The sequence below is a fragment of the Miniopterus natalensis genome, chromosome 1 (assembly GCF_054644295.1).
Source record: "Miniopterus natalensis isolate mMinNat1 chromosome 1, mMinNat1.hap1, whole genome shotgun sequence".
NCBI classification, from domain to species: Eukaryota; Metazoa; Chordata; class Mammalia; order Chiroptera; family Miniopteridae; genus Miniopterus; species Miniopterus natalensis.
The window spans coordinates 22,792,543-22,809,483 of record NC_142081.1 but is presented as its reverse complement, the minus strand read 5'-3'; the positions used below and the strand labels follow the sequence as shown (position 1 = coordinate 22,809,483).

The window sequence follows — 16,941 nt, the reverse complement described above, 5'->3', positions numbered from 1 at the left end:
TGTAGCCTGCCAAGTAGATAATTTTAAGAGAAAATAGTTTAAAATGGTGAAATAATTTTAATTCCAGCTAATAAAGTTGTCATTGCTCCATTCTTTACTAGTATCTTTAGTGTCCCCCTTCTGTGGTGACTTAAGATGCCTTTTCTAGAGAAAATGAAAGAGTTCATTTTTCCTTCTGCATGGTCAAATTAGGGTAACTAAGACCAGAATGTGAACCTTTTTGTGATTGTAACATCTGTTGCTATGTTATATATAATATAATGCTTCCTGCAATGGTTGATACCAATCGACAGTGCTCCAGCAGCGCATGAATGAACGTATTACCCCTCTACCAAGGACCAGTTTTTGCTTCAGAAATGTTGCTAATTTTCTTAGGAGTGAGATCGTGACTAGTGTTACTTACTTTCTGTTTTTTTGATTTGTGTTTATCAGTTTGTTTTTCCTATTTAAAATTCTAAGTTAACAATTCTAAGGAAATATTTAAGCCGTGAATTATAACTTTGCATATGTTTTATAAAAACTAAAAATGTATTTTTGTTCATAGTTATACACAGTTCCAGATTATGCTCCCTAGGGAAATGTACAACTGACTATTGATACGAAGTCTGCAAATAGCAGAGGAAAAAACAGAAATTGCTGGTTGGAGCCCTACAACGCTTGTGATTGTATTTTTCTTTCCTTTTTTACAGTTAAAATGCCAGGCTTAACTTTTTGCCTTGTGCACACATACTTATATGTAGATCATAACCAGGTGATGTTAAGTGTTCTGGATCTAATTACTTGGAGCTTTTAACTATTTATTACTTTCCCTCTCTAAGAATGTGAAATTATTGTTTATTATTGTAAATATGTCAACCAAAAATATAGCTATTTGTGTGGAAAATTCTAGTGATGGCAGAACTACTTACTCATTGGCACTCTGTACAATCCTTGTGACAACTCAAGAACCAGAACTAATAAGAAAACTTCAGGCTAAACATTTGTTTAGGTGTTAAATAAGAAAAGTGAAGGTGGGGGAAATAACACATATATGGAAAAAAACATTAATATTGCTCCCTTTATACACAGTGAATCCTTAGCTCAATAGCACAGCAAGGAATAAAGCCGCAGATGTGATCTGGCTAGTTAATCCCTTTAGGTACCAAATTTTATTTAACTATAATACAATTTTGGAAACTTTTTAGAAGATAATGTTATTTAAAATGGTTAAGAAAATGAACTTTGGAATCGGTTGTTCAAATAATGTGTTTGAGTTTTGGCACTGTTGCTTAATAGTTGTGGCTAAGAAGTGACTCTCTCTAAATTATAGTTTCCACATCAATGAAAAAGAAGGAAAAATATGTGAATATTGGGAGTGCTTGGCAAGGTGCTTCATTTTGCTGCATTGTATCTAATATAGTGACTCTAATGTAGTGATTGCAGCATTGGTTTGGGGCATTCCATCATGCTGGCACTAAAATATCATTATTTTTGGTTATGTAATACCTGCATTTCAAGTCATCCATCAGCAGATTTATCTACCGTACTATCCAATTCCTCTTCCCTTCCTCTGGCTTTCGTCATCTGGAATTCTCTCATCCCAGGCCCCCAGCCTTTCCTTAACACTCATGGCTGCAGCTCCCCTGTCCTGGTTCCTTCTCTTCCCCTTCCACAGCCCTTCTGCCCCAAAGACAGAGCTGATTGTGGGTCTGGTTGAAGAGCTCTCTGCAATTGGTGGATAGCTTCATTAGCAAAAGATAGAGGTAGATGTCTGGTAGGAATAAATGAAAAATGCTGCAGCATGGAGCAAGTAAGAGGTGCTACCCAAAGGCCATGGTCTGAGGGGAAGGACTGCAGTCCAGTGAAATTGAAGAACAGGCAGAGCCAAGAGTGGCCAGAAGGACCAGACTGAGGGCACCTCTAAAAGGCTGGTGTTTTAGTTAAAAAAATCTGAGTCATTTGTCTTGAGATCAAAATTTAAGGTCTGGGAGATTCAACTTAAGGTGACTTGCAGAACCAGACTCCTCCGCCATTGCATTAGGATTTTGAATTAAATAAAGTTGTGCTTGTGTAGAAATGGTTTTTTCCCTACACCTCTATAATAATTCTCACTCAAGTTGAAGGGCTTTTTGAATAAGCAGAGTCTAATCGTGATGGTAGTGAGTTTAGCACAGGAAACCAGACCAGAATCTTCATCTACACCAATGAAACTACAGTAGATGAAGACCAAACAGAAATGCTTTTTGGAAATAATAGTGAGAGCTCTCTTTTAGTAAAAGAAGATTGATGTTTCTGCACAAACACTCATACAAGTTTTGAAAGCTCTTCCCAGAGTTATCAAACCAGAGATGAGTGTGTTTAAAGGCAGAATCTGAAGAAAGTGTTAGGAGTTAGTTTACAATTTCCTCCTCACCATTTCCCCAACTCAGAAATATACTTCTTAAGCAGCTGGGGAAAATTGCACAAAAATATAGTTGGGCGTTGATGATGACACACAAAAAAACATTTAAGTGATCTTTAATTTTTTGTTTTCTTTTAAATTAACATTTGTCATTTTTATGTAGGGTTTAGTTTCATTTTAAAATAACACCGTATTAGTTTATCTGACAATTTATACTAAAATGATTGTTTTAATATTTATCTTTTTATAAACTTACATTATTTGTGGTGTGACGTTTCTAAACTTTTGTATTTGAAATGTATTAAATATTTGGTTTCACTAATTTGTAGTTTTATGAATTCTTAACACTTTTAAGTAAAGTATTAGTATTACTATACCAAGTAAACACTTCATTTTGCTCAAATATTTACTCTTTTAGGGGATGTCTGATGTTTCAGATGAGACCTGGAGGATGAGAGGACTTTAGTCAAATAAAGAAGAGTTGTGGGAAGATTGTTGTAGGTTGAGCTTTTCTAGTGAGAAAGGGCAGCGAGTTTGAACAGCTGGGAGCAGTTCAGTACAGATGGTCCTCAGAGTTCAGAAGGATGATGGAAAGTCTAAGTTGAAACTGGAGTGATAGGTGGCTGACAGGGTGGGGGGCCTGTGGGAAGCCATGAAAGCTATGCAAGGACCCTTGGGAAATGCGGGGAAGGATTTTAGACTAAATGGTGGTCAGATTTGCATTCTAGAAGGGTCATCTGGCTGCTGTGTCAACAAATTGGATCAAAGCAAACTAGTTAGAAGACACACGAACATCCAGGCAGATGATGAGGGGAAGTCAGTGCTGCGGGATGGAGAAAAAGTGGAGAGATTTGAGTGAGACGTAGGAACTGTAGTCTGCAGGGTCTGACGATGGACCTGGTGGGAGCAGTGACGTGAATGTGGTAGCATTCTGTAGAAATCGGGCTGCGGGGAGAGCTTCGTAGGTTTGGTGGAAGGTGGTGGGTTCACTTTTGCGGATGCCCATGGGACAGATGGACAGAGTTCCACTAAGCAGATGTAGAGATTGAGGGCTCACAGAAGTCTGGAGTGGACATGTAGACTTTTGAGTCATGTGCGTCCAGGTCGCAGTTGAAGTTCTGAGAGTGGATGGAGTATTCAGGATAGGAAGAGGAAGGGAAACTGAGTAATAACCAGAGTGGTAGAAGGAAGATAGGAGAGGGTGCTGTCGCCGAAGCCAGGAAGAGTGTTTTCAAGGGGAGAAGAAATGAAATGATCAACTGAGGCAGATGTTAGGGAGAGTTTGTGCAAGATAAGGACCAGCATATCTATCCGTTTTTAACAAAGGCCATCATTGGTTACTGCAGTGGAAGTCAGATTACAGTGATTCGAAGGGGAGGAATTAGGCAGCCCTTTTAAGAATTTCGCAAAAAGGAGTTACCCTGAAGGGGGGGTGCTAAGGAATTGAGGGTGTGTTCTATTTAAAGACAAAGGAGACTTGAGCTTGGTTAAATGACTATGGGAATGAGCAAGGAGAGGGGGAGAAGTCAGAGATGAAGGGAGGGTGGTCAAGGCATCAGTGTCCCTGGGCAGGTGGACTGCGTGGAGGCCAGCATTCAGGGTGAGCTTGAGTTTTGACTTGTAAAGAGAAGGAAGCAGAGGTCCAGGTCCAGGTGAGTTTGTGTGTGTGATGGAAAATGAAGGCACTTATTTCTGAAGTGGCTGCTTTATTTTCTCTGTGATTTAGACAGCGTGATCATCTGCTGAGACAGGAGAAAGCCGGTGCTTGGGGTCGAAGATCAGAGAATGTTTGATATGTCTGCCCTGGAGTGGGGAGCTGGCCAGGGGCAGCTTGGGAATGAGTTGAGCTTGTTGAAGATGAATTGACAGTGGCCTGATAGACATATTTGTGAATTTCCCCAGCAGCAGAGAGCAGCAGTCTCACCTGCCCTTCCTGAGGTTTGTTGGGTATGATGGAGGAGTTTCTAGAGGGTCAGGTTTCAGTTGAATCCCTTACAGGCAAGGAGCAGAATATGAGTGTGTCTTTTCAGTTGTCTGCTTTTTTATTCTATCTATGTCTGTCCCCTTCCTTTCTGTTTTCTTCCTTGTTGTCAGTTGTTCTATCGCATTGCTGTCTGCGTGCAAGTGTCTGTCAGCCCTACACTCTGGACTTTGTCAACATCTGGAATTATCACACCTCTGAAATAAAGCTGTGGGTTTGAAGACCAGACAGCCAAGCTTATTAAAGTTACGTGCAAAGTAAGAGTAAATCACCTCTGAGTGTCACTCTCACTTGCTGTGCTTTGAGGGTGTACATGAACGTTTGTATGTAGATTTTGTGACATTGGGTTGTTTCTCAGTTGTCCGTGTATGAGATGTTTGTTGCCTGCATTGCCATGTGCTTTTCTTTCTCTAGTCTCCATGGATTATGATAACCTCCTTAGAGAGCCCTCCATATTTATGATTATATTTTTATGGTTATTAGTACATGCAAAGTATTTTCATATGCATTTCCTAAATTTTAAAACTACAGATTATTTTTTCTGTTTCTTATTATCCTCGTGGATTTTCAAATACTTACATATTTTGTATGGGAATAACATGTATTTTCAGATGTTTACGCATTTTGCGTGAGAGTAACATACCACAACTCAGTCATTTAGTCATGTCACATGTAAATGATGAAGGGCAATGTGAAGTAATTTGGAAGTTTGAAAAATAAGTTATTTAACATTTCATGCATTTCTGTGTTTTGTGGACTTCTTCATCTGTGAACATCTCATGTATGTATCAATGATTTTAAATTTTTTTTAAAAGTACACACACACACCCCCACACGCGCGCGCCCACCCCTACTCAGGTGCACAGTAAATATCATTTTTAAAAAATTTTCTGTAAATTAATTTCATTTTGATCCTGACCTTTGTTCTTGTCAGGAGGAAGGTTGGCCAGTCATAAGGGGACTTTCCCTTAATCCCCCAAGGTTCTGCTAAGGTTTAGGGCCTTGAAGAGAATTCTCTGAATCATAATAAGTCACCTGGCCACACAGGTTACCTAGGAGAGGCCTGTCATTCCAGGCCACACATTCCCTCCGCCTTCACTGGCTTTGTGGGATGCCCTTTGTGCTCACTACATGGAAACAGCCATTGGTGAGGCCCAGCTCTCTGGAAGGGGGCTTACGCCTTCCTGGGGCACTTTGCTCTTTTCTGGGATCCCCTGTGCCATCCATCATCCTTGGGCTCCCTGGGACCAGGGTGCTGCTCAGTGGCGCACAGACCTTTCTTCTCACTCCAATCCAGGGAAATCTATTTTTAATCTGGAGGAAATCCCTCTGTCTTCAAACTCTGTTTTCAGTAGATTTCGGGGGGTTTTTTGGTTTGGTTTGTTTTTAAAGAAAAGCTGAATATCTTAGACACAAACTTTCCCTTTGGCAACGAGTAACACACAGTGTAGCCTATTTCAATGGTAGAATGTAGGGAGGAAACACAAATTTCTTTTTTAAAAACTAGTAAAGTAGTAGTGTGAGTTGTAGAGTAGGAAAAAAACTCAACAGGCCACCTCTCTTCAGTGTTACCTGCTCTGAAACTAACTACACCTGTGTAGCCAAGTCCTTGTTTTTATAATGCATTGAAAAATATTAATATCTCTTAAATGTGTTTACATTTTATTGATATAAAGTAATTTCTGAGTGATCTAAATAGCCAATAGAACATAACATTTTGTTTTGTCTTATTTTACTTAAGAGCACTGGAACTATTTTGGGGCTGATGAGAATCTTGGGCCAGTGGCTGTGAGCATTCGAAGGGAAAAACCAGAAGAAATGAAAGAAAATGGATTTCCTTACAACTACCGAATAATATTTAGAACTAGCGAGGTAAGTTGCACACGAGAAAGGTGAGACTTAATGGACATGAGGGAAAAAGTATAGTGGTAGCAGTAGCAAAGCAATTAAATTTAATATCGCATGGTCACAAATGTCTCCAAAAGAAACAAAGCCCCCTTTCATTCATTCTGGTGATGATAGGGGTGGACATAATGGTTAGAGCCAGAGTCTTGTTTTCCACTGAACTGTGGATAGATGCAATAAATGAATGGGAGTTTCGATTCAGACAAAGATATGTTCATTATGTGGGGCCCAAGGAAACTGGAGCCTTCAGAATCCTAAATGGGATATTGCCTCTCCTGCTTGGGCTGCCAGGAAACACCAAGCCAACGGAGGAGCTGAGGTGGTTACACACGAGAGAGCATCACCCAGGACTGAAGGCATTCTTCCACACTATTGCTTAGGACACTTCTGACCCAGGAGGGGAAAATATTTTCTTCCACTTTCACTTCACCCTCTCTCTTGGACCTATTCTCTGAGGCCCAGAACATGCACTGTTAGAACCAGAGGCTGTCTAATGTGGGTGAAACAGACTCCTGGAGCAATTTAGGAATTGCTCTAAGTACATATACTATATTAGTTTTTTTTATTTTAAAATGAAACCCAGGTTTAAAAAGAAAAAGAAAAAGAAAGTAGCTAACAAAGCATTTCTGAAAAACTCAGGGACCAGTTTGGGATTATGAAATTCTTCTGTTGTCCCTCTAACCATGTGTAGTTGTGCCGATTATCCAGGTATTGCCTCTGGGCACTTTAGGGTCATTGTTACACATTAATGCCTCATGCCCCCTTGAGGTATCTAGAAAATAATAGTTTTGAAACTGGTTTAAATAGAGCATTTGGCTTTATTTCCCCCATTGAGTTTCAGGGGTTGGCCTCACTTAGTCATTGTTCCTAAGCTCGAGCTCTGGGGAAATTAAAAATAAGATTTTTAAAGGCATGACTTTAATATCTAATGTGTTACATATAGTGGCCAGAGTGAAATGAAGAACATGCTCCATTGTACTTTTCTCTGTACCAAAACTGATTGTAAACAGTGTAAATTCTTTTGTTCCACATGTTTTTGAAGCCGGTTGTAGGTAGTTGGTTGTTTCTAGCTCCTCAGATCCCACCAGATTTCTTTGAGCCTCAGTTACCTTACTCCCAAGTGTTTTCCTGCCTTCCTGTTCGTATCTTTTTTTCCTTCCAGAGCCACTCCGACTTAAGCTGCCTATTATAATTGCCTTTTCCTGTGTTTTTAATCCATTTAAATCCTTCTTCTTGCCATTGTCCTCTCATCCTTCAGGCCAGAAGTTGACATTTTCTAAATCAGCACTTTCTCAGAGGCTGTCACTGGTTTCAGCTTGCCTTGCAGGCACTCCACACCTGGTCCCAGCCTCTCCTGTCCCACAGTAACATGACCCCCCAGCTGTGGTGGGTGAACCACACTGACTCTTCCCTTCCCACCTCTGTTCTTTCATCTCTTGCTGCCTCAGCCTGGGGTGGTCCATCTGTACCTCCGTCTGGTTCTCTGGTCTTGTAGTCAGTCCTTTGCCTGCTGCCTCAGTAGGGTGAAGTAGGTCCCTTGGGTCCATTTCCTTAGCCTTTGATTGAAACACCCTGTCAAATATTGTTCATGGTTCAGAAACCATTACCACTTGTTTTCAGGTTCAAATGAATGTTTAGCTGATGATAACTCTGCTACTCTAGGTGTTCAACCCAGAAACCTTGAAGCCACACTTGACTCTTCTCTTTTCCTCCATCTACCCCCACCCCAGAATCTTCTCCTCCCTCTTGACCCCCTAAGTATAAGCAAATTTGTTGACTTTGTCTTCAAAATGTCCAGAATTCAACCACTTCTCCCATCCCGCCGCCTAGGTCTGGGCCAGGGCCAAGCTGCCATCATCTCTCCCTGAGAACTGTTGTTCCTGCTTCTGCCCAGCAGGGATCGTTCTGAAGTGTGATCCAGACCTTGGCATTCCTCTGTTCAGAATCTGGTGATGGTTTCTCACTTCCCTCTGAGTGAAAGCCAGTCTCCTTTGTAGCCTAGGAAACCACGATGTCTGCTAAGGGCCTCATGTCCAGCTCCCCCTCATCAGCCTGTTCCAGCCACACTGGCTGCCACCTCTTGGGCAGCCTCAGGACACCTGAGGTCCTGGATGTCCCCTGTGGGTATGTGGTGTAATGTTCTCCCCAGGCATCCTCTTGGCCAGAGCTCTCTCATTTCCTTCTGGCCTTTACTCATAAATCCCAGGGATCTTCATCTGAAATTTCAGCTCCCTCACACCCCACTTCGTATCCAATCCCAGGCTATATTTTTTCATGAATATTTAACACTATCTCACATATTGTACTTATTTTTTTTCTTTTTTGGTCTCTGCCACTAGAATATAAACCCAGTGAGGATGGGACTTTTATCTGAGTTGTTCATTACTACACCCATAATGCCCCAAAAATACTTTCCGTCCCTCGCCCCCTCTCCCCTTCCTCCCTTCTCCTCCTCTCCCTCCCTCCGTCCTTGCCTTCTTTTCTCCCTTCCTTCCTCCCTCTCATGTTTATTTAATTGCCACTAGCTTTTCTGTAATTTTTTTCTTTCCAATAAAAATAATCCTTAAATGTGGATTAATTGTAATATCTTAATGAGGCTCTCCTAGAAAGAAACTAACAAAAGTCCTTTGATAGAAATACTCTAGGTGTCAGTTCCAGTCCATAGCTCCTGGACTTTGTGGGACTGGCCTATATAGTAAAGTAAGACTTAGTTTTCATGCTTTTGCAGGGACTTCTCATGCTATTAATTTCTCATGTTAATAAATACATCAAGAAAAAAGAACATAGCCACCACAGTGCCACTCCAGTTGCTTCAGTAAACAGCATCAAGATAATAGAAATACAAACAGATCTTTCATTTCAATAGAAATTACCATTGCATGAAATAAATTTAAGAAGCCTGCATGTATTTGTCAGCATGACAGTGTGTGTTTGAACAAAGTCTTACAATACATGCGTTTTTTTAAGCATAGGTGCCCAGGAACTTAGGAGGATTCTCTCCTTTCTGGAAGTCATTAACAGAAGTATCCGTCACACTAGTGATTCAGATAGAAAAACCAGTCACTCTCTTCCTCCTCTGCTTTGCTTTCTTGAAATGTGCTGCTGTCTTTCTGTGGCGCAGGACTAGCGATAATTAGCATTCCTGGTCTTGGTTTGTCCACTGGAAATACTTCGGCCTTCACAGCTTCCTGTCCCCAGTCACATGTATCTCATGGGAGGAGTAGTGTGGCAACTGAGTCGTTCAGTAGTTTCCCGTGATTTAAAAAACAAAGCAAAACTATCTGTTATATTAGATATTCAGTCATAGGAAAATGTTTTTTATACACGTGTTGTTTGAAAACTGCTTATAAATGAAAGGATAATAATCAGATGAACAGGCTGCACATAGCCCAGGTGCCCTTTTCTTGTATTGAGAGTAAGATGTTGGTGAATTTTACTTTCCCTCCCCTCGCCTCTTCTCCATCAGTTGGCAGATACTACAGATTTTACTTCCTGATGATCCTCCTTTGGTTTCTGTTTTCCCTGCTAGTCCTGTCTCTTGCCCTCTTTGCTTGTTACTTGGACACTGTTACAACTTCCTTCTAATTATACTCTCTGCCTGCAGTTTCTTCCTCTTGCGGTTCATGTTATGTGCCAACTTAATTTCCTTAACGTATACATCATTGTCATCACCCCAGTTCAAAGAGTTCTGAGATGGCCTGTTGGAGTGGGATGAGGTGCACACCCCCTAGGTGCCATCAGGGTCTCCAGCCCTGGGGCTCCTCTCACCTCCCAGCTTCACCATCCACCCCTCCCTGTGCTCCCCTTAGATCCAGCTGAGCTCTAGCAATTGCAGCCTGTTCTGTCTTATCTCCATACCGTTGATCTCTCATTTTGGGGGGTAGCATTTTTTCTAGATTTCATGGCCCCTTGTTTAGCCACCCCTTCCATGAGGGCCTTTCCTTATTCCCTGAGCCACAACTCTGTGTGTTCTGCCTTTGGACTCTTAGGACTTGAACTTGTTACCCTTCCTTCCTTTTTGTTGAATTTATTGAGGTGACATTGGTTAATAAAATTATATAGGTTCAGGTGCACAATTCTATAACACATCATTCATGTATTGTGTGTTCCCTCCCCCAAGTCAAGTGTCCTTCCTTCACATTTTATCCCCCCTTTACCCTCTTCTGTTGCCCCGCACGCCCCCCTTCCTTTGGCAATCACCATACTGTTTTCTATTACCATTAGTCTTTATTTTTTTCCTTGCTTAATCCCTTCACCCTTCTCACCCAGCCCTCAGCCTCCATCCTCCTCCCTTCTGACAGCTGTCAGTCTGTTCTTTGTATCCGTGAGTCTGTCTCCACTTTTTGTTAGTTTATTTTGTTCATTAGATTCTACATATAAGTGAAATCATATGGTACTTGTCTTTCTCTGACTGGCTTATTTCACTTAGCACAATACTCTCCAGGTTCGTCCATTCTGTCGCACAAGGTAAGATTTCCCACTTGTCTTAGTAAATACATCCTTCCTGAGTTGCAGCTGTGTATTTAACTCTCACCCGGTGGCACACCATACCCAGCCATCTGTCGGCATGCCTGTGCTCCTCCTCTGTTAGCGCCGTTGCAGCTGCTGTCACAGTACAGCACCTTAGCCTACAGGCATAATGAAATTTGTTCAGTGTGCTAGTTTTTTCCATAGGTCAGCATAGAGTGTTTTAATTACATCAACAACTTTGCCATGGGAACATTTTTGGAAATTAAGGCTACTTTACACTTCATGTCTAGTTAACTTTGCTCCAACAAAACATTACATGGGGAAATTTATTTGCTTATGTTTCTATTTCAGAATAATGGAAAATATTTCAAGAAATAAGGGAAAATCTAAAGTAATTTCAGTGCTGTCAATTTTGCTTCCAAACTAACTATAATCATTGTCCTATAGAAGCTTTTGGGGAAATAGTTTATGCTTGCTAGTAGTATGTTATGAAACTTAAAAATTTAACCCTTCCCCTCAATCCCCAGTAGGGGACATGAAGGAAGCAGCCGATCAATGACTCTCTCATCATTGATATTTCTGTCTCTCTCCCTCTCCGTTCCTCTCTCTGAAATCAATAAAGATGTATTTTTTTAAAAAATTTATCCCTCCCCTTACCTTTTATCATCCAAAACGATATAATGTCTAAATTATCTAAGCATTTAATCTTTAGATACTTCTCTGGGATATTCTTAATTTCCTGGTCAGGGTACTTAGTGGCATTTTATAGCCATATAGAGACCTTGATCTTACCGAGCTCTGTAAGGAAATATTGTATTTGGCCTTTAAGTAAATGTCCTCAGAAGGCTTGATTGTGACTTCCTTTGGACTTGCCTCGGTCTTCTTGAGAGTGTTGGCTTCGTTTTTCGTATATAAAGTATCTTAATATCACTTCCCTCATCCTTTCTCCCTCACTGCGTTAACCAACCAGAAGTCATTTCCAGGTAACTGAGGAGATCCCAGTCTGGGCTTTCCGTGCATTGGATGTACAGTAGTTACCCCTTTATCCGTGGTTTCGCTTTCCACGGTTTTAGTTACCCACAGTCAACCCAATCTAAAAATACTGAATTTCTCCAGCCATCCACATTGTCTGCTCCTGATATCTAGCCATCACCATTGTCATGATTGATGCTGCAGGATCACCCAGAGCAGATGATCCCCTTCCTGACATATTGTCAGATGCTCAGTGTTACGTCACAATGCCTGTGGCACTCACCTCGCTGTATCTCATCACGTAGGCCTTTTATCATTTTATATCACACAAGAAGGGTAAGCACAGTAAAATATTTTGAAAGAGACCACATTCACGTGACTTTTACTACAGCATATTGTTATAATCGTTATATTTTATTATTATATTGTTATCTCTTCCTGTGCCTAATTTATAAATTAAACTTTATCATAGGTGTGTATTTTCAGGGAAGAACAGTGTATATAAGGTTCAGTGTTATCTGCCGTTTCAGGCACCCACTTGGGTATTGGAGCATATCCCCTGTGGATAAGGGGGACAGCTGTATTCACTTCTCTCACTGGAACACGTTTCTCTTTCCTCAGCTGATGACACTGAGAGGTTCGGTCCTGGAGGATGCTGTTCCCTCAACGGCTAAGCACTCGACAGCCAGGGGCCTGCCCCTGAAGGAAGTGCTGGAGCACGTGATTCCCGAGCTCAACGTCCAGTGCCTGCGCTTGGCCTTCAACACTCCCAAAGTCACAGAGCAGCTTATGAAGCTGGATGAACAAGGGGTAAGTGTGGCTTCCAGAGAACATTGCTCATGCTCAGGTTTCCGGCTAGGCTTCCAGAGTATAGACCTTAATATTTCTTTTTTGACAAGGAAAACTGGTGTCATTTCTCATGAAGGATATTCTCTTTGCAATTGCTCGTTTTCTTTTTTCTTGGCTTTCTGAACTCTGAACATTTCTCATCTGATGAAATTCTCTCTGTCAGAATTGATGGATATGATACTTAAACTATGTTTGACTCTTTGGGTATTCTTCCATAAATGCAGTGAATTTTTCAAGTACTCTGGGAATAAGTAGTAGCAATAACAGTAATAATGATAGCTAACACTAATGAACACATTCACCAGGCTGTATTTTAAGTGCCTGAAATATACTATCCCATTTAATCTCCCAGCCCTATGAGAATGGTACCATTGCTATCCGTTTTAGAGATGAGGACTCTGAGGCACAGAGAGACTAAGTAGTAAGTTTAAGTTCACATAGTTAATAAGTTCAAAGCCTATAATATTAGCCACTACAACACACTACCTTCAGAGCTGAAAAATTTAGTCTATTAGTATCACCAACGAAGTATTTTAGCCAATACTAAATACAAAATTTTTAAAATTTAGTTTCTAATTAGTAACAAAATGAAAACTCTCAAGATTTTCCCACTTCCATATTTCCTATACCTTCATGTGGGGGCCATTTGGTCAAGACGCAAATGCCGTTTTGTGAACAAAGTTTGATGATACTTCCATAATTAGTCAGAAATTTCAATTTCATTAAAATGAATGGAAGTTCAAAAAAATTAGTTTCAAGGTATATTTGTTCATTTAATTCAGCCAATAGGACTGTATCATGGACTTTTCTAATCATTGTTCACTGTTCATTTCACTTGTCATAAAACACAGGTAATGTCTAGTTCATATATATATATATTTCAAGTAGGCTGTGAGTAACAGGTAAATATGAAGCAATTTGAATGCTTCAGAAGACTACTGATGCATAAGCTTAACTATTTGGAGAGCTGTTTTTTAGTAAATATTTTGAACATTTATTCTAACAAAGGAGGAGTAGAAAAATGATGAGGTTTAACTTTATAGATTCAGTCTTTTTAGTTACTGTGGGTTTCAAGGAGAATGACAAGATTTATACATTGATAATATAATAATACACTGAACTTTCTAAATTCTGCATTAGGACAGATTATTTTATATAAAGGAGGTTTTTCTTGCCATTTCCCTCTTGTTTTACCCATATTAAGTAAAAAAATGGGTGCCCCCAATTGTATACATTTTGTGAGATCTCTGGCATATTTTATGCCCTCTCTTTGTGATTGCAAATGTTGGACCAGAGGTGGGGCTGACCTGCAATGAACACTCTTTGGTCCCATCAGCACAGTAAAGATAACACTATAATGAGTTTAATTTAAAGCTAAATTTATTTAATTCACAAAACTGTCCATTCTGAAATTATGGACTTCTTATTCGGTGGGGGGGGTATTAAAATATACTTTCCTTCAAAAATTATTGATAATAGTATGTGTTAGTAGTTTTCTTTAATGCCTTTCTTGGCATAATTTAAATTTGGCAATCTAAGTGAGTCCCTCCAGTTTTATTTTAGAAAATTCACTAGGCCATGGGGTCTAGGAATTTAAAACCTGCTATTTTATACGAGCAGCAATATATCTGAACCAAGGGGCACCCCACTTAGCCTCTATCGTTTCATTTATGTCTTCATAGCATTCAAAGCCAGGATTATACTGATAAAAAAAAACAGACACATACTTAGGCATTTAGTCTAGGGAGTCATTTTTTGGTAGGAAATCTCATTAATGCCTTGGAATCATTTTGAGAAACTGATTATTTTGGCACCATTACAAATACAGATTTTAAAACAGAAATGCTTATAAGGGCAGTAGAATATGCATTTGAGTCATTGCAAAGCACTTTTGGTTTTTATCTATGTCATTTCTTAAAATTTCATGCTTTGTACATCCTTATATTTGAAGAGATTCACAGTATGATATCAAGAATCTAGACTCACTAAACAGTAATTCTAAATCTCCTTTTAAATTTTATTTAAATGATTCCTTTAATGTGTCCTCCACTTTAAATGGTTACATAATTATTCTTGGAAAAAGAAAACACTATTTGCTTGCTGTATCGTGATATTCTGCCTTTCATATCTCTGGTGCCTTATTTCTCATTTTACCACTTTTAAAGGCTGAAGTGAACAGAAAAACAAATGAAAATTATATCTATAAAATATGAAAGAAAGCATTTCACAGAAATATAAAAATTCATTTTTTACTTGACTAGACTCTGATATGTATGGGGGAACTGAAGTAGGCATTTTAATTCCTGCAGTTCTAGAAAATGAACATATGCCTTGTGACTTACTATTTCCTGAAGACTTTCTGGGCCTTTCACTGTGTATTGACGTCCACTTCTGTTCTCACATAAGAAGACGAAACTGACCTGCCCATGATTTCACACTGTCAAGAATTTAGAACAGGTTGTGACCCAGAAAATTTGGTTCCAGCCTGGATTTAATTTATCCATCATGATCCTAGATCTTATTAGGAAATGAGAGCATCTCTTATGATAAAAACAAATTACTTGAATGTATGTATTTTACATACATTTTACATTATTATACTGTTCTAAGCCCTTCACCTGCATCATCTGATTTCACCCTCGCAGCAGCACCCTGAGCAGTAGGTTCGGTTATTGGCCTGTTTTATAGTTGAGAGGATTGAGACTTTGAGAAGCTCTCAGGGCCATTTTCCTGTAGTAATCCTAAGCACTGGATACAAATTTACATAATACGACCTTTTGCTTTTAAGATTTTCAAGTTTTCATATACTTTTGTGTATCTTGAATTTTTTTGATCCTCAGAACTATGGTGTGAAATATCAGGAATTTCATATGAATTCAAGCCAACTTTTTAATGCTATGGCCAATTTGTTTACTTTTAAATTTGCTGTTTTTCTTCATTTGTCATTTAAAAAACATCTTTATCTCACCTACTCTGGGTGAGGGGAATGTAAGGTTGTCATGCCAAGACCTGTTGGAGTTCCCACATGTAAAGCACTTAGTACAGTGCCAGGCATGTGGTAAACATTGAAGAAATCATAGCTGTGATTGATAGTGATAAAATGATAACTTGTTAGTAGCCTTTTACATGCATTATCTCATTTAATCTTTGTAAGTATCCTATGAGAAAGCTGCTGTTATAGGTAATATAATATATTATGCTTACTTTCATGAGCAAGCATAACTTTCAAATCCAATAAATGCTTATTGAGTAGCCACTCTTTGAAGATTATTAAATACTGTAGAGAATAAATCAGCTGGTAAGACACAGTCCTTGCCCATGGAGACAAGGCCATGAGCTACTGTTATGGAAGTCAGGTTTAATATAGTGAGTATAATAAAAGAATCACAAACCAGGAGCAATGGAGGTACAAGCTGCGGGGGGGGGGGGGGGGGGGGGGCAAGTCATGGTTGCTCAGGTGGATCAGTATGAGGCACCCTTGGAAGGAAAGAGGATTTCATCAGGCCAGGAAATAAGCAGTACAGTGGCCTAGACTCTGAATAATAGAGCAGAGCATAGAGAGACAAAGGGCAGCAAGCAGTCCAGCTGAGCTGGCCTGTGAGGCACATAGAAGAGTAAAAATAGATATTTTTATTGAACTGTTTCTAAGGCAGGCACGATGTGAACAATTTACATGGATTATTTTCCTTAATACTCAGCAGCCTTTGATTTTAAATTATTGTCCTTGTTTTACAGTCGAGCACTGAGGGACAAAGAGGCTGAAAGACTCCCCCGCCCAGATCACAATTAGGATTTGGTGGAGACAGGTCTCAAATCCAGGCATTCAGACTGGAGAGCCACAATCTTACCCAACACCCTGTACAGCTGTCCTCCCTTTCCCTTCCATGAGAGGGAGAGGAAACTGGATGGATGGTCCCATGCTTTATTGCTCTGGCTTCAGTGCCCATTATTAAGCATAACATGTTAAACCCAAATAAAATTGGAGTGGAGCTTAAAAATACTTAAAGTACAATGGTCAGTTTGCAGTAGAGAAAATTGGTAGTCCTGTTTTCATTAGGGTATGTCAAGTTTTATGTACATAGTAGTGGTTTTATCTAAATGAATATCTCTATTGTTTTTCTAGAAACTTATTAAAAGTGCAAAGAAATGAAAATATTAAGTTCTCTATTCTTTAAAAAGTTAAACTTCAAGTTATTGAAGTTAAAGGGGAAAAGTATCTAATTAGGTCTCAGGAATAGGTGTAAGGAAAGAAGCAATGTTTACTTGATAATGAATAACACTCAGCCTTTGGTTAAGGACATGGGTAAAATTCCTGGCCAACTTAGCCTCTTTGTTGCTCTGCTGCATTATTGAGTGTAAATGAGTCTGGCCAGCCACTTTTTTG

At 39.7% G+C, this 16,941-nt stretch overlaps 1 protein-coding gene across 10 annotated transcripts in view; it reads left to right on the top strand.

Moving 5' to 3' along the window:
• Positions 1 to 16,941, top strand: part of SIPA1L1 (signal induced proliferation associated 1 like 1) — a 379,703-nt gene that overhangs the window by 262,252 nt on the left and 100,510 nt on the right. For all 10 annotated transcript variants that reach the window (XM_016211888.2, XM_087819417.1, XM_087819424.1 and 7 more), the window contains 2 exons: positions 6,103 to 6,233; positions 12,330 to 12,518. In XM_016211888.2, the coding sequence (XP_016067374.2) occupies positions 6,103 to 6,233; positions 12,330 to 12,518 (320 nt within the window). The remainder of the gene's footprint in view (positions 1 to 6,102; positions 6,234 to 12,329; positions 12,519 to 16,941) is intronic.